Source organism: Brassica napus, chromosome A3 (assembly GCF_020379485.1).
Source record: "Brassica napus cultivar Da-Ae chromosome A3, Da-Ae, whole genome shotgun sequence".
NCBI lineage: Eukaryota > Viridiplantae > Streptophyta > Magnoliopsida > Brassicales > Brassicaceae > Brassica > Brassica napus.
Window position 1 is genome coordinate 2765970 of NC_063436.1, and position 23725 is coordinate 2789694.

Consider the following 23725-nt stretch of genomic DNA (forward strand, 5'->3'; position numbering starts at 1 on the left):
TAGTTTATATTTTTATGTTATTTTCCAGAATAAAAATATAGCTTCATTTTTGTGTTTCAAGTTTCAACCAAAAAAATCAACTATTTTAAAACACAAATCAATGTTTTTCTCTTCGATAATAGTGTATACGACCGAAGCTCATTTGTACAATTATAAATAATAGTAGAAATTATTTCGTTGTTTCTTAAAATAAAAAAACTAGAACATTTATTAGATTTCATCAGTGGCGTACGGCTGCATGGCGTTGAAAAGCGAACATGCATTATTTGCTCAATTTTTTTATCATTTGCTCAATTTTGTATTTTTTTTTTCTGGTGTTCAAAAAAAAAAAATACAAAATTGAGCAAATGATAAAAAAATTGAGCAAATAATACATGTTCGCTTTTCAACGCCATGCAGCCGTACGCCACTGATAAAATATGACAACTATGTGAAGCATTTGACATTCATGTAAATAATGAAATGAAATTAGATGTGACACAAATATGATAATAACATTGGAAACCATTAGTTTTCTGTCCAAAGTTGACAAAATCATATAATTACCGTGTGTGACCTGCGTATTGACCGGTATACGCACCCTTTGGCCTAACCATATGACTAGGTTTACATATATACCACTATAATAAAATGCCTGATATTTTTGTTTGCTTTCTATATATGTTACATAATTTTTAATACAAAATTGCTTTTTTAAGTATTGATAGCCTAAATATCTTGTTTTTTTTTATATAATTTTATGACGTCATATTGTTCCTTTTAGTTAAGATTGCTAATTATAAACGAACTTGTGATTGAAATTTTGAGAAAATAATACACAGAAAAAAATATTCGAAACACTAATTGAGAAAACAACTTTTGTCACTAGAATGGTGGAACATAAAAGCTGACGAACTATACCGTTGTTATGCAACACTGTCGATTGTTGACCAGACATGTGATACACTTAGATAAACTTAATGCATTGATTGTATGTAATTATGTATATGAATGTGCAACCTTATTCATGTTTAGAATATATATCATATATGTATATATATATATATATAACATGTTTTCGATGATGATGGACTGCTAAGAAACTCACTAACTAAACAAGTAATATAAGATTTAAAGAGTTGACGAATGCTCATGTGATGTCAGGCCAAGAGATAGAAGAAGTCTTCTTCCATGAAGCTTCAAGGATATCTCCCTTCACATTATACAATCTCTATTTGGCGCCGTAAAATTAGGCTCTTGTATTAATTTCATTTACTGCATTAGGATATTTTCATAATACCCAAACATTTAAATAACCAAGATCCATGTATAACTTTATCTACAAATGGTTCAGTTAAGAAAAAAACAAGAAATAGAACTTTATGTGAAATCATCAGATTTTTCCTTTTGAAAACTATTCATTAAATTCAGTAATGTCATACTTGTAATTTTACTTTAAATATTGGCTCAAGAAAATTGAATTATAAATATTGTGGGATTAGTGTTAAATATTTATATATTGGGAATCATTTTTATTGAAAATGCGTTTCTTAATGTTCAAACATATGAAACAAAGATATTTAATTACTGTTTTAAAAAGAGATTTTGATTACAAAACTTATACTTGCTTTGATCATTTATTTTCTTTGTTCAGGGGTAATATTCTTTGTGTCCCTATTACAACAGAGAAGTAGTATTATCACCAACAAAGTCAGGAAATAATTTATTTATATTCCGCTAGTTAGTTTAAAATAAATAACACAGATATGATTGTAGGAAAATGTCCGAAATTCAATAAAAATAGAATAAAAAATTGAACATGTTGAAGTGTTGACGTTTTGGGTCCCCTAGAAGAAACTACACAAATGGCTATAAGTAAAAGAGTTTTATCAAGTCTGTGGAGAAGAAAAAGACAACAAAAGAAGAACAAAATTCAAAGAAGAAGATAACATTCTTCTTATTTCTAAAAATGGAGGTTCTTCTGAAATTACCCACTTCAGATTCTCTTCTTAAGGATAAATTTCTTGGATCTGCTCAAATCCTTGAAGCTAGTAAGGTACCAACTCATATGTGCACATATTTAAAATTCTATATGTATATGGAAGGCAAATAGATTTGTTATTTTCTTGTATGCGATTATGTAATTCTGAGATAGATCTTATACTCTGTATAAATTGGCTTTGCGTATCGTAATTAATATTAAAACACTCAATATTTACCGTTCATTAAAAAATTTAGAAGATTATATTCTTCATCTGAAGTTTATTTTTGATATAGGATTTGAATAATTCGTTAGAATTTAGTATGGACCGCCATGATTATCATTTATGTAACAAAGAATTCTCTTGGAACAAATTAGATTTAGTTGGGATCTTAAAATAAATATATTCAATGATCTTAGGGTGACGACGATCATCAAGAACTTGAATCTGCCAAGGCCGAGATGACCGAGGTAAAGGAAGAGAACGAGAAGCTTAAAGGGATGCTCGAACGAATTGAAAGTGATTACAAGTCTCTCAAACTCAGATTCTTCGACATAGTTCAACAAGAACCTTCAAACAACCCAACACAAGATCAAAACATGGTTGGTCTTCAGAAGTCGACGACGGACTTGAGTTCTTTTGATCAAGAACACGAGCTTGTGTCTCTTTCACTCGGGAAAAGAAGTTCTTCTCCTAGTGATAACACCTCTAAAAAGGAAGATAAAGAAGTCAACGCTGACGAAGAGTTGACCAAGGCTGGCTTGACGTTAGGATTCAGTAACAGGAGTTTATCTAGCCAGGAAAATAGCTCCGGAGAAACTTGGCCGTCAGGTAAAGTGACCGGGAAGAGAAGCTCTCCAGCACCTGCCTCCTGTGGCGATGTTGAAGGAGAGGCCGGTCAGCAGAATAATGTAAAGAGAGCTAGAGTTTGCGTTAGAGCGAGATGTGACACACCAACGGTACGTCCTTTAATTTATATATACATTTTATATGATCTATAACTTTAAGCACTGCAAACTATTTGATTATGATTTATATATGATCACTGATTAGGACAAATTGTATTATATGATGTGTAGATGAATGATGGCTGTCAATGGAGAAAATATGGTCAAAAAATCGCAAAAGGAAACCCATGTCCACGAGCATACTATCGATGCACTGTTGCACCTGGATGTCCCGTTAGAAAACAGGTACATATAAACAAAACAATCAATTATTCCTAGCATTTTAATCATGATTTTATAATTATGGAAGAACAATAATATGATACAGAAACTATATCAAGCAAAAGACATGTCTTCTATTGTGTTTTTAATTATTTGTCTTCAATTATATTGGATATTTTAGGTTCAAAGATGTGCAGACGACATGTCTATACTAATCACAACCTATGAAGGAACACACAGCCACCCTCTTCCTCTCTCAGCCACCACCATGGCCTCCACTACTTCAGCCGCCGCCTCCATGCTCCTCTCCGGCTCCTCTTCCTCCTCCTCATCAGCCGCTGAAATGATCGGAAACAACCTCTACGACAATTCAAGATTCATCAACAACAACAAATCATTCTACTCACCCACACTTCATTCTCCATTACATCCTACAGTCACTCTAGACCTCACTACACCACAACACTCTTCCTCTTCTTCATTGCCTTCTTTAAATTTCAACAAATACTCCAACTCTTTCCAAAACTTCCCATCCACAAGCCTAAATTTCTCTTCTAATCCATCATTATCATCATCAACTACTCTCAGCATACCCGCGGTTTGGGGCAGTGGGTATTCTTCTTATACTCCATATCCTTACAACAATGTGCAATTTGGGACGTCCAACCTAGGAAAAACAGTCCAAAATAGTCAGTCCTTAACTGAAACCCTAACGAAAGCGCTTACTTCCGACCCAAGTTTCCAGACCGTGATTGCTGCTGCGATCTCATCCATGGTTGGATCCAACGGGGAGAAACAGATCGTGAATCCTATTAGCAACAATGTTCAGCAAACCGCCACGACGAATAACATCAAAGGATGTGGAGGCTATTTTAGCAGCTTATTGATGTCTAACATAATAGCAAATAATCAAACGGGTGCGTCTTTGGATCAACCACCGTCGCAACCTCCGTTATCTATGTTCAAGAACTCTTCTTCTTCATCTTCCACGACTAGTTTCGTGAACAAGGAAGAGAAAAGCTAGTAGCTCTATCAAAAGAAACTCCATTGTTAATTTTTGGGGTGTTTTTTTTTTTAAATAGGTGTTGTAGTATTGTATCCAAAGATGTTAACTCTTTTTAAGTCCGTTTCTCATAAGTGTTTTTATTTGAGTTAGTGCGATGCCTATTCATATACACCAAATTAAATATACAACTGATGTGAACTTAGTTGTAGCAATGCATTAATATGAAATTATGAATGCTTTCCCTCTAGGTAGACTCAACCTGCTGTCACAAAAAAAGGTAGACTCAACCTTAGTGGGCCTAAGAAAATGGGCTTAAATGAGAAATATTCAATGAAAAGGCCCAAATGATTATGTGAGGCTGAGGCACATAGAAACGATTGTGTGTTTGTGCTCATCTCTTAAAAGCTTGATGCAATCCGGTTTTATCTCCTAACTTCTCTACGAATCACCAATTCTTCGCAATTTCCTATTTTTGTCTTCTTTTATCTAATAACATTCAACCTATAAATACTCGCATAGCATTCATCTTTGTTCAGTTCATATTACTTTTAGTTTGTTTCAATAAAAAATAAATAAATAAATCATATTACTTTTAATTTTTTTTTCTTCTTTTTCTTGAACATGGCGAGAGTTTCTATTTTATTATGTTTGGTTATATTGGTTACATTAGGATTTGTGGGAAGTTTGTCATATGCACACGACACGGAAGTGACATCAAAAGATGTGGAGAGTAGTCAGAAAGAGACTGAAGTTGTTCATAAAAGTAAACATGAAGAGAAAGGAGGAGAAAAGGTGAATGATGATCACAAAGCCGGTTCTGATGTTGATAAAAAGGACAAAAAGAAAGAGCATGATGTGCATAAAAAGGATGATCATCATGAAAAGAAAGAGCATGATGTGCATAAAAAAGATGATGAACATGAAAAGAAAGAGCATGATGTGCATAAAAAGGGTGATCACCATGAAAAGAAAGAGCATAAGGTGCATAAAAAGGGTGATCACGAGAAGGATGGTGATAAGAAGAAGAGCGCTCATCAGCATAAACATGGTAGTGAGAAGGATGATGATGATGATGAGGATGATGAAAAGAAGCATAAGGATAAAAAGAAGGGTGAACATGATGATGATGAAGATGAATCTGATACCGATGATGACACTGATGATGACACCGATGATGACGATGACGATGATGATAAAGACGAGGTTGATGCGGATGATAATGAAAAAGATAATATTGGATTATATGAGCTCAAGAAGGGAAATATAACCATCAAACTCACAAACTGGGGTGCTTCAATCATGTCTCTTCATTTCCCGGACAAAAATGGTTAGTCAACCAAACATTTTGAATGTTGGCAATCAAATAACAAACTCTTATTTTATAAACACTTTATTTAAATTTTGTCACTAAATTTTCAGGAAAAGCTGGTGATATTGTTCTTGGTTATGATAGCGTCAAAAGCTATAAGGTACGTATAAAAAGTGAAAAAAAAAACTATTTTCCATGTATTTATATTTTTATGCTTGATGTTATTTTATTATGAATTTTATTTCTTACGACGACTTATTTGACTTTTGTATTATGCTACATTAGACCGACAAGGTCTATTTTGGAGCAACCGTGGGACGAGTAGCGAATAGAATAGGAAAGGCCCAGTTCAAACTGAATGGTAAAGAGTACAAGACTACCGCCAACGATGGCAAAAACACACTTCATGGTAAATTAATTATAAGTACTAAAACATAATTAGTTAATTTAATTACGATTTTGAGAGTATAATGATAGATGATTAATTAACATTTTTGTTTAATTTAGGTGGAAAGAAAGGGTTTGGCGATGTTGTGTGGGGAGTTAAAAAACACAAGTATGATGGCAAGAAACCTCATATTGTATTCACTTACACAAGTCCTGATGGAGATCAAGGTCTTTTTTCTTTTCAGTTGTTTCATTCCACGCCAAGGCCTTTTTAGAAAGTACATTTAATGATTTTACTAGTTTATTTCTTTTTGTATCAATAGGGTTTCCCGGAGAAGTCAATGTCACAGTGACTTATAAGCTTGACAAAGAAAATGAACTGAGTGTGGTGATGGAGGCAAAGCCTAAAGATAAAGCAACTCCGATAAACTTAGCTCATCATAGTTATTGGAATCTTGGTGGTCATAACGCTGGAGACATTTTGTCTGAAGAAATACAGATCCTCGGGTCAAGTTACACTCCTGTCGACGGTGAACTCATTCCCACCGGAGAAATATCTCCAGTGAAAGGAACATCGTACGATTTTCTCCAACTCCGTCCTATTAAAGATAATATGAAGGATCTTAAAGCAGGGTGAGTACATACACTTTGCGAAATCATAAGTTTAGGTAGATTTTGGAGACTATTAAACATTTATGATCAATCTTAATTATTAAAAGAATTATGGTTTGGAGGCTATAAAACATATGACTAATAGCTCTTTAGAGTTTAGAAGTCAAGACGAATGTTTCATGAGGTTTTGATCAAAACTAGCTCTGTCTAATGGTATATTTGTATTTATTGATTTTTCTTTTCTTGCAGATATGATATAAACTATTGCTTAGATGGTAAAGCTGATAAGATGAGGAAGATCGTGGAACTCATAGATAAGAAATCTGGGAGAAAAATGGAGTTATCCGGAAACCAACCCGGTTTGCAATTCTATACCGGTGGAATGTTAAAGGATATCAAGGGAAAGAATGGGACGACTTACCAAGCTTTCGCGGGACTATGTCTAGAGACGCAAGGTTATCCAAACTCAGTAAATAATCCTAAGTTTCCTTCACAGATTGTTGAACCAGGGAAAACATACAAACACACCATGCTCTTCAAGTTTTCTATTGTTTCATAGAGTGCCTTTGGAACTATAATCAATATTCACCTGACAAAAAAATCAATATTCACAAAGATGAAACTAGATAGATTGTAAGTCTATAATAGCTCTCGATCTTTCAAATTTCATGGAACTATAACGTGTAATTAATTCATCTGTACAAAGTTTATGCATCCATTTGTAACACTAGTTTTTTTATTTATTTTCTTTTTGTTTTGGTATGCAAAATTCATTTCATAAGTAATTTTTGGTTTTAAAAATATCGTTTCTTTCACATAACCATATAAATATCATAGATTAAAAAATTCCATCAATACCTCGAAGGGTTTAATTGTATCTGAGAGACACATTGAATGTCGTCAAAAAAGGAGCCACATTAGCAACTATCAATTTCAAGGAGATGCGCTCACATGCACAAAGTGTTTTCAAGAATCTTGACGTCTTTTACCAAAAAAAAAAGAATCTTGACGTCTTTTTTTTTATACAAAGCATAGTTTTGGAGAGTTTATTCACTTATTAGCCAATCAAATACAAATTACCTTTTAGGCAGATGTTGAGATGTCGCTCGTGGGAGTGGACTTTCTCGTCTCCCCCCTTAGCTTTTGTTATTTTTCAAACTGTGATTAAGAATAGAATATTCTGAGATTTCTTTTGTTTGGTAATTAGACCTTTTGAACGAAATAATCAAAGTATATAAGAAGAATGAGTTTATAATTTACCAATTTACAGATGTTGAATGAAATGTGATGTATAGAATCCTTTGCGGATGTTTCATTAGTGGCCATCAATTTGTACATTCTGTTGTTCAAAGTTATATGTATACGTACACGTTATTATTAGGTACATTTCACAAGCAATTATATTTAAAATGGTATAAATTAATGTCCTCCACGCTGTGTTTAATGGGAATGTCAGAATTTTTCGTAAGATTTTGTCACAAATGGTGGTATCTGGTAAGGATGAAATATCAATATTTGAATGAAATCTTATTACTTCTAACTTTAAGATCATACATTAAAATACATTTAAATGCCATTAACGCGGGTCGATTCGTTATGACGGTGTTTACTAATGAAACGATAGAAAACAGAGAATTTAGCAGTTGACCTATCCATTATCCATCAACATAAACATGTGCGCTTAACCAAAATTCTAATACAAACCATATAAAATATATGAAGACCCCCATGATCTCACATGCTATCTAGCTATATCTATTCTATTAAAACAGGAACATGACCTATTGATATAAGTGTAGTCCAACTAATTATTTTATAACTGCATATAAATGATATAACACTATCATCGACCTATTGATAACTGCATTGTTTGAATATACCCGCTAGAGTACTTCAATCAATATATATTTCATTACATTTCTTACTGCTTTTTAATACTATCCTCGACCTTATTTCCACAAAAGGTGGAATCCACTTCTCTGTAAGTTATCATATATGGCAACAGTTATGATTTGAAATAAAGATAAAATATATACATTAAGAAGTTGTTTAAATATGGCGACAGTTTAATGTTAATGCCTTAATGGAAAGGTGAAGGTTAACTAAAGTTATTATATATGACAACAATTTGATGTTTTTACTATTAAGATTATCTACGGGTTAGGGTTATTTTATGAAACATACAAAATGATTATCAAATACAAAATATCGCAACAAATTTCAAATTTTATTATATTTATGTATTTATTAGTAATAATTAAAAAAATAACACAAATATGATTTAAAAAAAATATCATTACAAAAAAAATTAAATAAGAAAATTAATTTATTTTAAAATAAAGTAAAACAAAAAAATGCCCGCCCTTTCTAGGGCGGGTCAGAAACTAGTATATTCCATAAAGTTGCGTATGCAAGTACGTGGGACATATTACGTATGTACGTAAATATGGATCACATCTGAATATATTAGCGAGCGCAGTTGGCAAATGATTTTAGGATCTGATCATAAATTTATTATCTTTCAGTAACTTTGGTCTCACACAAACGATCCGTTACAGATTATTTGGTGAAAAGTTCACTCGGATGCTTTGTCATATTAAATAATTGGATGCGACACCAAACGAACACTGCGTGGGTTCAAAACAAATAAATGTATATTGTGTATTTTAAAATGATGCGGCTAAGCTAAAACTTTCACAGTCGCAAGTTTTGAGTTTTCTGTGGGAAGTGAAGTGATGGTGGCAGTGAGGTCACATGGAGAGCCACAAAGAAGAGAAATATTCGGTACTCTGTTTGTTTTCTTGTATAATGATAAAATATATGAATATTACATTTTAGTATAGTTTTAAAATTAAACCCAAAAGCATCCAGAGATCCGAAAAGCTAGCTAGATGAATGAACGATTCTCCTAAACACAGTTTCAAATCTGTTCTCTTATTGGACTTTTCTTCTTCGTCTTTGGAATGTGTGATTCCAGTACTCTTCCTCTCTCATCTACCAGAGTACCAGTTCGGCAGTTACCACTACCATTATTATCTAAAATTGTCAAATAATAACTTCCTTCCATATTACATGTTCCTTTTCTGGTCTTTTAATATTTTACATGAAAAATATCAGATATAATAAAATACTTCATGGCATTTGGTAAAATAAAATATATTTCATGACTATATATGTTGTGTCGAACTGTCAATGACAGAGCTGGAACCCCACTCGAAAGCACATGCATCTGATTTATTCTTTTATCAATTTTTTTTTGTCGATTATGCATTTCAACTTCTCAAGTTTGTCACAATATTAACTTAGCAATTACTATTAATCACTACTGGCAAAAATCTCTAGTTATATATTTCAACTAATAAGTAGTGATCATTCAGAAATAATTTAATAAGTAGTGGGTTGTTATATATGATACATATACTTGATCTCAAAAAATATTTTGGAAGACACAAATTTCATTTATTAAACAAGAAGTTATCATTCTAAAAAATTTGAATATCCTCTCTATACACCCACTTTCTACAAACCCAAAAGAAGCAGCAAAAGAGAGAAAAAAAAACGATGGAATGTCATTTGAAACAGTAACAAATAATTTCAAAAATACTCAAATTAAAAAAAAAAATCAACGAAATTTTCTTTTGATGATGGTAATGATGATATCATGAGGATGTTGATCAGGATTATGATGTTCTTCTTGGACGATATAATCAATTGAAATGATGATGATTGTGATGTTGTTGTTGCTGGTCAGGCCATGCCCAATAACCAGCCGACGTCGTTTCATCAATACCATTGAACATATTGCAAAATCCTTGATCCTGAACCATCTGATGTTCAATATGAGCCGAGGTCGTGCTCGTTGTCACAGATCGAATTGTAGAAGGGAAAAGATCTTTCAACCCCTCTGAACTATTATTAATATTTTCCGTGCTTTCATTGTTGCTCCATGAAGCTTCTGCTGATTCTCTCTTGATTTTTCCTGACTCTTTAAGGTCTTGTTTCTTCAATGCTACAACCTGTTTTTGTGTGTACCAATATCACCACACGTAAACTTAAGTTAGCGGAGAAATTTACTCTCGCATAAATTTATTAATTTGTTAAATACTAAAATAACTTATCGTAAATGTCAACTCACAAGCACATGGGAATTTTATTAATTTAAAATTTATGTACACAATAATCTTATTTCAAGGCAATAAAAAAATAATGTTATTTTGACAAACATCTTTGCGTTGGATCAAGAGCCTGTCAACAATCTAATTGCATTTTATATTACAGATACTTCGTGTTAATCCATGAAGAATTTCTTTTAGTAAATGCTTGATGAATGATAGTAATTCATGATTAATCATATACATATGAACCTAGTTATATTCATAGACTAGTGGCTTGTTAAAAACTTGCGTATCATTTTTAATTTTATTTTTATGTTACATTCATCTCATTTTTATCGAAAATATTTAGCTTTTGGAATTTACGTGATGAAATATAAAATATACCTCAGCATGGAGTTTCTTGTTGTGGGCTTGAAGAGAATCATTGTCCGATTTCAAAGCATCGAATTGTTTCTTGAGAGAATCATAGTCTCTCTCAAGCTGCTTTGTCTTCCACCTAGCTCTCCTGTTCTGAAACCATATCGCAATCTGCCTAGGCTGCAACCCTAAGGCCTTAGCAAGCTGCATCTTCCTCTCAGGCTCCAGCTTGTTCCCTAGCTCGAAGCTCTTCTCTAATGCCCTAACTTGCTCTAAATTAAGCCGCTTCTTCTTCTCTCCCAACATCATATGGGACCCATCATCTGACAGATTGTCTTCATCTCCCACCTGGTCCTGATCATTCATGTTCGTCGTGGTCGGGCTTTTTTTAGTTAGATGATGGTGATCTGATACTCCCGTGAACGACATTGATCTGTTCATCATGTAGTTTCCTCCTCCTATACACCCAAAAAAAGAAGAAGTTAAAATCAAGTTCAAGATCCAGACTAATCTCCTAACATGTATTCATTATGTGAATTCCACGGTGATTAGAGTCCATAAAAGGTTTACAACTCCAAATCATTATTTGGTAGAGTCTTTAACCCTTTTCACACTATTATATACATGTGTAATTATGTATATGTATAGAGAGAGGTACTTACCGTAGAAGAGATGAGGAGGGCAAGAAGGGAGAGAGGTAGGGGAAGGCAAGTGATGAGCATTGTCTTCATGAAGTTGCTGAAACATGAATCCATGCTGTGGAAAGGCCATCTCCAATCTCAGTTCTTCTTGACTATTAACAATATTGCTCTTTTCCTCCTCATACATATACATACAAACGTGTATGTTACACACGCACAAAGCCCACCAAATGATTAACTCTTCCTAGGAATTGTTATTAGATCAAGAACTTGTTTGGAGGATCGTGAAGTTCTCTTGTGGGGGATAGTTTAGTGAGAAGGAGAAGAAGAATGATGAAGAGATCAGTTCATGAGAGATTTGTATAGGACCCACCCTTTTATACCATTTAGGCTCTATGGCATTTGCTGATCTTTCTTTTGATCTAATTTGTATACGACACTTGGGAAAATTTAAATTTTAAATGTTAATACCACATGGATCTTTGACATATACATTTTCCACTTCATTTATGCACTGTTTAACGTTGTGATATTAAGATACATACATGTAAAACTTTTTTCTGTGTGCACCATACACATACAACTATGAAACCACCTAACACAGTTGATTTGACATTTTTTAATTACATTTACTTTGTCACCCAGTTAAAATCCTTACGATCACTGTTAGCGCGGGTGTATGATTAAATAAATTCAGATCAAAAAATAAATAATCAATGTTAATTTTTGAACTCTTTCCTAATTTTTAAGATGTACTCTCAAATCCATATTTAGTACTCCCAACGTTTTTTTAATATAAGTCGTTTTAGAACTATGCACATAGATTAAGAAATCATTAACTTTTTATATTTTCTAAACAAAAATAATTATTTACCTAACCACAAATCAACCAATAATAAAATATAAGGTATATTATTATTGGTCATATAACATTAAGTGTTAATAAATTTTACATAAAAAACTGAAAACGTCATATAATTTAAAACATAAAAAATTTTCTAAAACGACTTATATAAAAAAAACGGAGAGAGTACTATTTACAAACCTGTAATCTTTTAAGAATATAAGCCAAAATAAGCAAGAAAATGATGACACCCATTAAGCTTAATCCTCGAATGTAGGCGTAGTATCAGGAAAATTGCCATCAATACTAATAGTGTTGGAGAGTTGGAGTGGTATGCTTGCTGGACTAAATTCGTTTATTAAGGCCATTAACTAACATTAATGAATATAAATAACAATTCAATCATTCATTAAGCATACTATACTTCTCAAATATCTCAATGTAATATGTATTGGAACTGTAAAATTATGTGTTTAATTCTATATTATCCGACTAATATGATATGATATTGTCTATTTTGAACCTAGTTCAAATTCACATGGATTTTTTTTTTAAAATATATCGTACTAATAGATTGAACATTTTTTTATATATTAGATTTTTATTTGTGTAATTATTAACGTGGGACTTTGTTTGATAATTTGTGCGTACAAGGTTTGGGACTTGATAGTGCGTAGATCACCGTTATATTCTTGAATTTATCAACTATTAGGTTTTTACGTACCGTCGCATATTTATATTAAGTTTCTTAAAATGTTTGAATGCTTTTTACAATCGCTGACTCATTGGTTTTCGGAAGAACATTCCACAGTAGACCTTAAAGGCATGTGGATTCTTCTCAACAGGTAAATGCGTTCACAGGATGCACCGACCTATGTATGTTCTAACAACCAAACGTATCAATTATTATTCAGACTCGTGGTAATCAATACTCAGTAGTAACTCAATTATATCAACAGAAAAAACATAAACCATTTCAAACATGTAAGTTATAACAAAATTATAATATAATTTTGCACATGACCTAAATATTTTTTAAACATCTTTCTATAACTACTGAAATTATATATATTAACATATGACCTAAATATTTTTTAAACGTTGGCTCAAAATAAATATATTAACATAACTACTGAAATTATATATATATATAAGTTATAACAAAATTATAATATAATTTTGCACATGACCTAAATATTTTTTAAACATCTTTCTATAACTACAGAAATTATATTTATTAACATATGACCTAAATATTTTTTAAACGTTGGCTCAAAATAAATATATTAACATAACTACTGAAATTATATATATATATATATATATATATCTTTTGCACTTGGCCTAAATATTTTTTAAACATCTTCTATATCTCATATTGTAAACATAAAAAAAGGTTATATGAATTTATGCTAAAGATATAAACAAGAAAAAGTTGTTATAAAATACAGTTGAGTTAGATATAAATGGATATATTTTTTTTCTAAACCACTCAAACTTAAATAAAAGTCGTTTTACTTTTCAAATTAGATTTTTATATATTTTCAATTTGGATCAGACTAGTTTGGATTACCCGAGTAACAAAAAAAGATTTTTGACTATAATGATATTATACATGTGTTTTTCTGAACTGTATGTTAGTAGAAATGTTGATTGAGTTGAAAAAAATGATGATTGAGATGCTCTTTCTTTCACTCTACTATATTTTGTTGGTAAGAGTCTTTATGAGTATCTAAGGTATATGAGAAAAAGATATAAGACCCGTTACTAGTGTTTTCCAGTTCTCATATCTATGTGGTATTGTGGTGGCTTTCGCAGTATCAAATTATATTTAAAATTTGATCTTATTTGTTAGTATATGTTAGTATTTTAGGAATGGGTCCTACAGTATAGTGTCACAGACCTGTCCTACAACAAGGTCTTTCACATGCTTGTATAAGGAAGATTTGAGAGTATTAACACCTATCTATCTATCCTCTTTGGCAATATGCTTTTGTTGCAGAAAATTATTGAATGCTTTTAGATGTTATTATAAAGAAAATATAAATACATGATCTGAAGCTTCTCCAACTAGCTCCACTGCTCCCATGTGCTCTGCTTCTTTTCTACCTCTCTGCTTCTCTCTTGGGACACTTAACTCTCCAATCTCTATTTAAAAAAAAAAATTTGATGGGTTTATTTATTTCGTTATATATATATATATATATATATATATATATATATATATATATGTATTTTTCATCTAGTTTTATAGAATTAAGAAAGGAATATATGAGATCCAATTACAAAGCCTACGCCCAAAGAAACTGGCAATCACCAGACCCCCAGACAAGCACGAAACCATCAAAAAGTTTACAGACTGAAAAAGCAACTCGTTGGCAAACAGAAGGCCGACCAAAAATTACATTTACCTCGTTGTGTAAAACGAGTTTTTTTTATCCTTTTTTTCTCTTATGTTAACCGTATAGTATTATTATTTTTCAAATAAAACTAGTATTATTAATCATCTTTGTTTCTTATCTTGATTAACCAAAGCCAAAACGATACGTTCGTTTTACAGAACTATTATCATACGGCAAGCAAAACATCTAGAACTAGATTGGGTCACGTTTGAACGAATATCTGAAAGATGATTAACTTCCCTTGATTAAGGGTACAAGCCTGTATGAGAACTAACTATTTATCACTTTCAAGAGATACATATTAGTGTTGAAAAAGGTTGGGGGAAGAAACACACAAAACAATTTACTAAGTATTTTTGTTTATGTGCACTAAACAATTTACTAAGTATTAAATTCAAATGCTAGTTTGTGTGTGAAAGAAGTGGAGGAAAAAAAATTTTGTCACAGTTTTTTATTTATTAATTCACCAGGCTGAAACAATTGAACCAGTGTATATGGGCTTGCTACACTTTCGCTACTCGGTGCTTTAACTGTTCCCCCACCCCCTTTTGAAGCAGCTGAGCGGTCAGCCCACATATTTTTATTTCCTTGTTTACGTTTGAATTACGCGCGTGAAAGTTATGGGCCTAATTATTCGGCCCTTCAGAGACTTCGGTTCTGTAGCCAGGATAATGCTAAAGGCTATATCCTATATGTCATCAAATTTTATTTCTTTCATATATATATATATATATATATATATATATATATATTTTAATACTTCTTTCATTTTTTTTTGTAACTTAGTATTTCTTTCATTTTCTTGGTAAGTAAAGTGCGATATTTAACAACTTAAATAGAGTGAAACAGATAGAAGATAATGTCTTAAATAAAACTAGAGATTAATCCGTGCATCCATGCGGGGTATTGGTTCTTATATTTTTATACATTAATATTCGTATATCATAATTCGTGTTATATATTTTAGATGAGTCGTAATATAATTAATTATATTCAAAAGATATTGACCGAATCCGGTAATATGGTTATTTTTGGTACAAATATCCGAACTCGTTTCAAGTACATTTATTATTTAGATATTTTTAGGTTTCTATACATCAGAATCAAACTCATCCAGGCCCAGTAGGATCCAACTCAAAATCCACACATAAATTTATAATATTAAAGCAGTGCCTAATTTAAAAAAAATAAGTTGTATCTAAATGGATAGCCAATATTCATGTCTAACTAATTTTATAAGCTAATAAAAATGATTATTTCTATGTGTTTAGCTAAATCAAGTGAAATAAGAAGAGTTTTTTATTTAGTAAAAAATTAAGTGGAAATAGATGTAATATATTTTTATTATTTTGATTTAAGTTATTATTTTATTCATTAAAACATGGCTTTGAATTATATTTTTTTTACCTACGTAATTTTTCATTGTTTGACACTAAAAAAAAGTTACGGTAAAACAACTAAACCGAACGTTTAACTATATGCAAAACCCATTTATTTTACATTTTTGATTTTATAATCGACGCAAAGTTAATGTTGATTAACTAATAAATAAAAATATGAACTATTATTATTATTATGGTAATATAAATAATGATGTGATGTATTGTTAAAGTAATATAATTAATAAAATTATTAAACTAAGTGAAATATGGAACGAAATTTAATGTAATATACTAATGAAATTATTAAAAAAGGCATTTTACTTTATTTTTTCTACTACTATTTATGTTTTCAAACAATTGTCATTTATACTTTTATTTATGTTTTTAAATGTTTCGTTTCAAAAGGTATTTCAATTTTAATACTGACGAAACAAATAGGAGATAATATTACGTTTCATTGAAAGCTTGGTAATTGCTACTTACTAATCCAAGCTATCGTAATTAATTTTGTTATATAATTATGAAAACAAATAGTGTTTCAAAAAAAAAACTATGAAAACAAATTAGGTTTTGAAAAGTCAAACAACGCGGGAAAGGACAATACCGTTAAACAGTGATAACGACCTTAACCGTGATGTAAAGTCTTTTCATCTCCCCTTTCTCTCTTCTTTTTCCTTTTCACTTTTCTACTTTTGCTATTATTTACTGTATTTTCTAAATCGCAGAAAGAAAACAAAAGAGAGATTTAGATGTTTCCTTTGACCAACGGTGAGAACAATTGTGTCGGTAGTCACAATAAAAATGTAGGGTATGGCAACATTCACTATTTTATGACGGGTGCTCATCAGTTACGTATAGATTTGTTTTAAAACAATTAATTCAATCGTATATAAGTATTTTGTTTTTTTCCAGTGTCTTAAATATGTTTCATAATGGAGCATCTCACCTATTTAAATTTTTTTTAGATGAGAAACCTTATTATAAATGTAAGAACATCTTTAGTGGTAAATCACTCAAAACTGAATTTCTCATATTATTTTATTAATAAGTTAGATCAATAATTAAATTAGAAAAGTTAAAAGGACTTACAGTGGATGAGAGACAGTCAGATTGCTTTCTAGTCTCTTTCGATTATTATGGAGCTCTTCTGCGAAGAAGCGTATTTGTTCTTTTGCTCTCTATCTCTTCTACTGTTTTTTTATTAGTTTTTCTAGATAGAAACTCACTTACAAAAACACCAATATGCATGCCCTAAGTTTAAAGCATCTCAAATCAAACTTTTTGTTCACTTTATAATAAAATAAAAATAGGTTTATTCTATAAACAAATGATTTTTATGGGCGGTTTGACAAAACATGTCTCGAAAACTGCTTATTTAGTAATTCATTTATTTTTTAGTCATTACTTTATTTTCGCTCTAAAATAAAATACTATTGAAATATAACTTAACTCCATTATAAAATTGTTTTTTTTTGAAAAATATATATTGAACCATTTGAAATAGTCTTATTTTAATTGTATGCATGTTATATAATATAGTTCATCTACTTTTACGGACAAAATAGAGAAATGTTATTAAACATCAATATCTAGAGACGGAACTAGCATTATTCTATATTTTAAAAATAGAAAAAACTTATTAAAAAAGTAAAATACATTTTCAATATTTTCCCTAAAATAGAATTAAGAACTCTCTCGTAAAAATGAACATTAGAGTAAACTTAGTTATATAAAAAATTTAGAATTTTTTTAGAAATGAATATAGATGTGGTATAGAAATGGTTTTAAAGATGTATAGTAGTTGCCATTATAAATTAAATATGAGCATATCTCAACTTTTTAGTCAGAGATTATAAATCAAATATTCATACATATTAATTTTAAATTATTTTTAATGCAGGTTTCAGCTCTAAGGAACCATATAGGGTACCTAGGCACCACCAACTTTTCTGTAGAAGTTTATAATTTTGATTCGTATACCAGTCACAATTGCAAAACTATCACATTCATTTTCCTTGCAGAAAAAAACAAACCATATTAAGCCCTTTCTCAAAAAAAAAAAAAATAAACAAACCATATTTGCAACTATATATAGGGACCTCTATAAAGATACGAGTAAGGTGTATTAAAATAAAGATCATCGATATTAGTCGTTGCGAACAGTAGACAAATCATTTCAGGTTTTGTTAGTTGACTATTGATTGGAAAGCTACTATAAATTTGAGCTTACGAATGAGGAACTGTGCTTACATCGAAATTTGTGTCACTCGATTAAACAAAACTCTACTTTAGTGAATTACTTTTCATGAACCTTTGACTTATTAGGTTAGTTAAAACTATTTTTCGTGTAGTCTCGTTAGTTGTTAAGCTACAAAACAATATCCAGTTTCAACCGATTTAACCATTTTACAGTTGTGTCCCATAACTTTAGAATTTGGTGATTTAAAGAAATAATAATAACCTACAAAATTTGTAGTATAGTTACAATTAAAAATACCATAAATGGAAGAGATCGAAGTCCGCAAATTCGTTAAACATCGGGTACGCAACAAATTAGAAAGGAGTAGTGTATATATATATAATCGTATTCATATACTTTTTTTTGGTAAAATTCATATACTTGGTTTGTTGTTTATACACTCCATAGCATGTGCGAAAGTAACTTAATTACTACGCTAATTTATGCAAAATTTGAGGCTCATGATCCCAGTTATCCGACAAAATTAATTATTAATGTCATTCAAATTTCACATCTGTTCACAAAAGACAAACTCCTTATAAGATTTGATTTAAGTTATTTGTAAATATGTAATACAATAATATTACACACCAAAAAAATGTAATACAATACTGTTTAATTTACTAATTTCGCGTTATTTTGTGTCCTTATTGCAGCATTAATAAGCAAGATTCGTGTGATCCTGCCACTTGACATTTCAACCAAAGAGTCGCACATCTTACTTTTGGCTGAGGAGCATACACATCTTGACTGTAAATAATTACACAAATGAATTGAAACCCGAAAAAGATAAATTCTACCGATACATCATTTGCGCAACTATTCTGGCTGAAAAAGCCTGCCATAGGGCAGATTTGTTTTTTGCTATATATGTGTTTTCTTTTGTCATCAAAAAATCTTTTTTTGCTATGTGTTATCAACTGAAATAAATTATGTGTATTAGTGTATAGTACTATGTTTGAACTGATGTTTAGAAGATTTCTTTACTTTTTAAAAAAATATAAGATATCAAATTCTACTTCAATATATGAATATTTTTGCTATTATAAAAGGTATAGTTATAAAAAAAAATAGTGTAATTTATCCCCCTTTTTAAGTGTAATTTACCGAAATTGTACGTCATGTTTTGTTCCCTTTTGTCCATTATATATTTCATCTGTATATAAATATGATTTACAAATGAACTCACAAGTCTCACATCATATTATATATTTATAAAGCTTAAGTTGCATGCATGATTTAAAACCAGAATAGGGTCCAATAAGAAACCTAGCTAGCTAGACTTGTAACTAATATATAAAACATATAACAGATAATTAAGCAGAAACCCTGATGGATAGACCTCGCAACGATATTGTAAAATGATATATAAAGTACATATATCTTAGCTATTCATTAATCAAACTCCTAATAACGGCTGCTTGTGGGCTATTAGGATCAATGGTCTCCAGAAGCTGAGACAATCGATCACTGAGATCATCGGCTTCTTTGTTCAAGTTTCTTATGTAATTGCAAGTCTCTTGTAACACCTTCGACGCTGATACCTATATATTTCAAATAATTAACATTTTATAGTCAGAACTCAAATTATATATGTCCAAAACAAGTCTGAATATGAGGTAATAGTGTGTCTTAATGTAAAACAAGATCGAGATCAATATTGCTGATTTGCTATAGCATATAGACATATATGATGCATTGTTATAAACAATAAAGCTTAAGATAATGCTCATAACTTCTCAAATTCAAACAAAACAACACATTTTTAACATTGAGGGTAAATATACGTAGTGACGTGGACCAAAAGAAAAAGATGTTTCCATTTATAGAAGCGGCCTGTACAGTTCCTTCTAAAGTTCGTCCTTTTCTTGTTATAGAAACTAAGATATCTAAATATATAATATGAAAAGAATAAGTCGGTGATGTACATAAATGTATTGAGAAATTGATAGTCCGTGAAGTAAAATAGTCGTCTCACATTCAATGTAATTAATCAATATTATAAATAAAATAATTAATTATAATTAGCTTAATGCTGAAGTTAGGGGAAATATGTTCCCCTCTCCTCAAATTAAGTTCGGTAGAAGGTCAAAAGTCTTTAAGAAACTCCATATTGCAATCTCCCAGATGCAATTACTATAAGACTATAATGCATTGTTCAAACTGGTTGTATACGCGAGTTTAAGAACATACGTAAGTAAATTTTATAATATATAAAGTTCAAACTTACGAATATAGATGTATATACTATATATAGTAATTGTATAAGAAGATTTTACCGTGTTGGAACGACGGTTCTGGCGAATCTCTGGAATAGATTGTCGGAGCTTTGAAATAAGTTCAGTGATCTGATCATCGTTAATCCTTGATGATGAGCTTGCTTGTCTCGACCTTCTGCCAGACGACATTTTTATATGGTTTGTTTAACTTAAAAGAATTTGCATGTATATGTATCTAAGAAAACACTCTCTCGCTGGGGTTAGGAATAAGTAGAATTGCTTGTGTTTGTCGACAGAAAGGGAGAAAAAGAAGAAGAAATAATGGTGTTATATAGAGGGCGAGGACCACATCAAGAGAGAGAGAAAGAGAGAGAGAGAGAGAGAGAGAGAGAGAGAGAGAGAGAGAGAGAGAGAGAGAGAGAGAGAGAGAGAGAGTAATACATAAAACTTAAATAGGGATGTTCGATATGCGAAGACAAGCGCATAAGAGAGAGCAGTGGTTTAGAATTGGGGACTTGGATACAATACACGTGATTTGCAATTTATCAGATTGTGATGTATATATGTGTATTATTAAACTATATTAAACGATTTGTCGTATATCAAAAACAAAATAACTAAAATAACGATAGTCAGAACTCAGAACCATACTTGAGATTTTTTTTTTGCTAAAGAGCGAAAAAAATTAGTTGAATTACTCTAAACGTGAGAACGTATCAGTAATTTCAAGGACTAAAAATATGAGAACGTATCAGTAATTTCAAGGACTAAACTCTAAACGTGAAACTACCACAATATCCAGAAACAGGAATAAATTTCATATTTTTGTAAATTAGAATCTCAATTGAAATCTGTTATAAGCACAGAAAAAAAATATTTACAGTGGGACTTGATTTCCGTTTACAACCAATGAAACAAAGAGCTTTGAGATATCATCACTTGATTTTGATATATTATTACTAGCGTAAAGCTTGTCTTATATGTAGGGAAAGAATCAAATTATATATTCGATCGATGATGCGTAAAACCAAGAAGATTTTGTGAATCACTTATAGATATGGGTAAATAAAAACAATGACTTCACCTAGGTCATTTGAGATGACCGTACAACATCTATAGCCTAACCACTAGGGAGTAGGGAGGGGCTATTCTTAGTCCAAACTCTATCACGTGTGTGTATAGCTCCATAGATAGTGTATCCTTCGATGAAATTTAGACACGACACCGAACCCATTTACTTCGAAAGTTTTCTAAGATGTGAATTTGGTAGATATCTAAACGCATGGTGATGGTGATGATATGCCAACGATGTGAATGAAAGATGATGATGATGATGAGTAGATGCATGCTATATATCTAGAAAACAAGGAGATGGTGTGATGAATTGGACATTAATGAATAATGTTTGTTGATGAGCACACAAAGGTGGGACTATTTATGTTTTAAATACTTTTGAAGTTAATTTTGTTGCAAACAAAAACAAGTTTTAACCTCCCATGTGATGACATGACACTCTTTCTCCCCTATAATCAGGGAGCATCACCCTCCTTCACGCCCCTCCTACCACATGACACTTTTTGTTTATTTCTTTTATCTTTTCTTCTCATTGTAGCGAGATAACAACATCAAAATCTCTACATTTTCATCAAAATCTCTATGTTTTTAGCACTTTTGACTCTCTCTTTCTCGCTCTCTCTCTTTTTACAACAAACACTTTTGACTCTTTTGTTCAAGAAGTTTGTAGTGCTACAAATTCAACATAATAAATATAGGGATGTCGTTGGTTATAAATTACAAAAAAAAATGTTATGTTCTTTCGGAATATTTACAGGTGAAGTAGGTAACTACTGTACAGTTCAACGTCTCAGTAGACCAAAAGGAGAGTGGATGGTCTCACGAGAACACGACTCTCACCAAATATCCACAACTTACGCAGTGGATTTTTTGTTTGATTCCTTTGTTTCAAAATTATTTGAAAAACAACAGAAAAAAAAAATCCCATAATCAGGGCATCACTAATCCCTTATATATTAAAAGAGAAGCATTGTAATAAATGCATTCACATTATAATAGACACGTGGCAGCTTTACAATGATTTGATAATAAATATGCTAACGCGTTCACACTATAATCATAAATGTGTTCACACTATGTATTTTGTGATTTTTTTTAATATAAAACTCACATACATAGTTCCAATAAAACTCTGGATTTTTCGGTTCGAATAAAAATAGATAACGAATCAAAAGCTAAACTATATATATTATTTTTATTGTTTACGGATAAAATTGAGCAAAATATTCATAAATTTTGATTCGATTTGTTATCCGTTTTGATTTGAACCAAAAAATCTTGATATTTGAAACTCTACGAAACAAATCAAATACTAAAATACAATATCCAAAAAAGAAGCAAATCACTAATACCAATATTTTTAGGAACATATATCTAATTCGATATGTTATATGCATATATATACATATATGAAAAGAATTATATATATATGTTATATATATTATACTTTATATCAGTTTTACAATATAAATTTATTATATTAGGTACTAGAATTAAAAGGTTATATAATGTTTTATTTTTGTAATAAAATGTTATTATTAAATTATTTTTAAAATTTTATTTTATTTACGAATCAAATCGAATATTTTTTAAAATTCTAAAACATTTCGGATATCCGAGTCACCGAATATCTAGGTGGCTAAAAATCGAATCGACAAAAATGCTTCCAAATATCCAGATACTTGATATGTGTCCACCCCTATTTACGAATGTAATTTTATTTATATATGTAGTATATATATATGTTATATATATTATACTTTATATCAGTTTTACAATATAAATTTATTATATTAGGTACTAGAATTAAAAGGTTATATAATGTTTTGTTTTTGTAATAAAATGTTATTATTAAATTATTTTTAAAATTTTATTTTATTTACGAATCAAATGGAATATTCTTTAAAATTCTAAAACATTTCGGATATCCGAATCACCGAATATCTAGGTGGCTAAAAATCGAATCGACAAAAATGCTTCCAAATATCCAGATACTTGATATGTGTCC

The 23725-nt window shown here is 30.8% G+C and overlaps 4 protein-coding genes across 4 annotated transcripts; 2 read left to right on the forward strand and 2 right to left on the reverse strand.

Moving 5' to 3' along the window:
- The first annotated feature begins 1948 nt into the window (after positions 1-1948).
- Positions 1949-4154, forward strand: LOC106431825 (probable WRKY transcription factor 72). The gene is given in 4 exon segments (NM_001315864.1): positions 1949-2035; positions 2381-2920; positions 3041-3154; positions 3312-4154. Coding segments are annotated over 4 exon segments (1584 nt in total).
- A 509-nt stretch (positions 4155-4663) lies between these two features.
- On the forward strand, positions 4664-7189 carry LOC106431843 (galactose mutarotase-like). The gene is made up of 6 exons (XM_022711631.2): positions 4664-5463; positions 5556-5605; positions 5731-5854; positions 5953-6060; positions 6156-6465; positions 6694-7189. The coding sequence occupies exons 1-6, from the start codon at positions 4758-4760 to the stop codon at positions 7001-7003; spliced, it is 1608 nt and encodes a 535-aa protein (XP_022567352.2). The 5' UTR covers positions 4664-4757; the 3' UTR covers positions 7004-7189.
- A 1183-nt stretch (positions 7190-8372) lies between these two features.
- LOC106431848 (homeobox-leucine zipper protein HAT7-like) lies at positions 8373-12031 on the reverse strand. The gene is made up of 3 exons (XM_013872683.3): positions 11579-12031; positions 10944-11374; positions 8373-10460 (listed from the first exon to the last, which is right to left on the reverse strand). The coding sequence occupies exons 1-3, from the start codon at positions 11748-11750 to the stop codon at positions 10152-10154; spliced, it is 912 nt and encodes a 303-aa protein (XP_013728137.2). The 5' UTR covers positions 11751-12031; the 3' UTR covers positions 8373-10151.
- A 7573-nt stretch (positions 12032-19604) lies between these two features.
- Positions 19605-21001, reverse strand: LOC106443117 (transcription factor PRE2-like). Its single transcript, XM_013884713.3, has 2 exons — positions 20704-21001; positions 19605-19968 (listed from the first exon to the last, which is right to left on the reverse strand). The coding sequence occupies exons 1-2, from the start codon at positions 20830-20832 to the stop codon at positions 19813-19815; spliced, it is 285 nt and encodes a 94-aa protein (XP_013740167.1). The 5' UTR covers positions 20833-21001; the 3' UTR covers positions 19605-19812.
- Positions 21002-23725: the final 2724 nt, after the last annotated feature.

Excerpts from the sequence above, each read along its gene's own strand:
- LOC106443117 (XM_013884713.3), bottom strand. The coding sequence starts at position 20,832 with ATGTCGTCTGGCAGAAGGTCGAGACAAGCAAGCTCATCATCAAGGATT. Across the intron at positions 19,969-20,703 it reads AGAACCGTCGTTCCAACACG|GTATCAGCGTCGAAGGTGTT; the intron begins GTAAAATCTTCT and ends TGAAATATATAG.
- LOC106431843 (XM_022711631.2), top strand. The coding sequence starts at position 4,758 with ATGGCGAGAGTTTCTATTTTATTATGTTTGGTTATATTGGTTACATTA. Across the intron at positions 5,606-5,730 it reads ATAGCGTCAAAAGCTATAAG|ACCGACAAGGTCTATTTTGG; the intron begins GTACGTATAAAA and ends ATGCTACATTAG. Across the intron at positions 6,466-6,693 it reads ATGAAGGATCTTAAAGCAGG|ATATGATATAAACTATTGCT; the intron begins GTGAGTACATAC and ends CTTTTCTTGCAG.
- LOC106431848 (XM_013872683.3), bottom strand. The coding sequence starts at position 11,750 with ATGTATATGTATGAGGAGGAAAAGAGCAATATTGTTAATAGTCAAGAA. Across the intron at positions 11,375-11,578 it reads CCCTCCTCATCTCTTCTACG|GAGGAGGAAACTACATGATG; the intron begins GTAAGTACCTCT and ends TTGGGTGTATAG. Across the intron at positions 10,461-10,943 it reads ACAAGAAACTCCATGCTGAG|GTTGTAGCATTGAAGAAACA; the intron begins GTATATTTTATA and ends ACACAAAAACAG.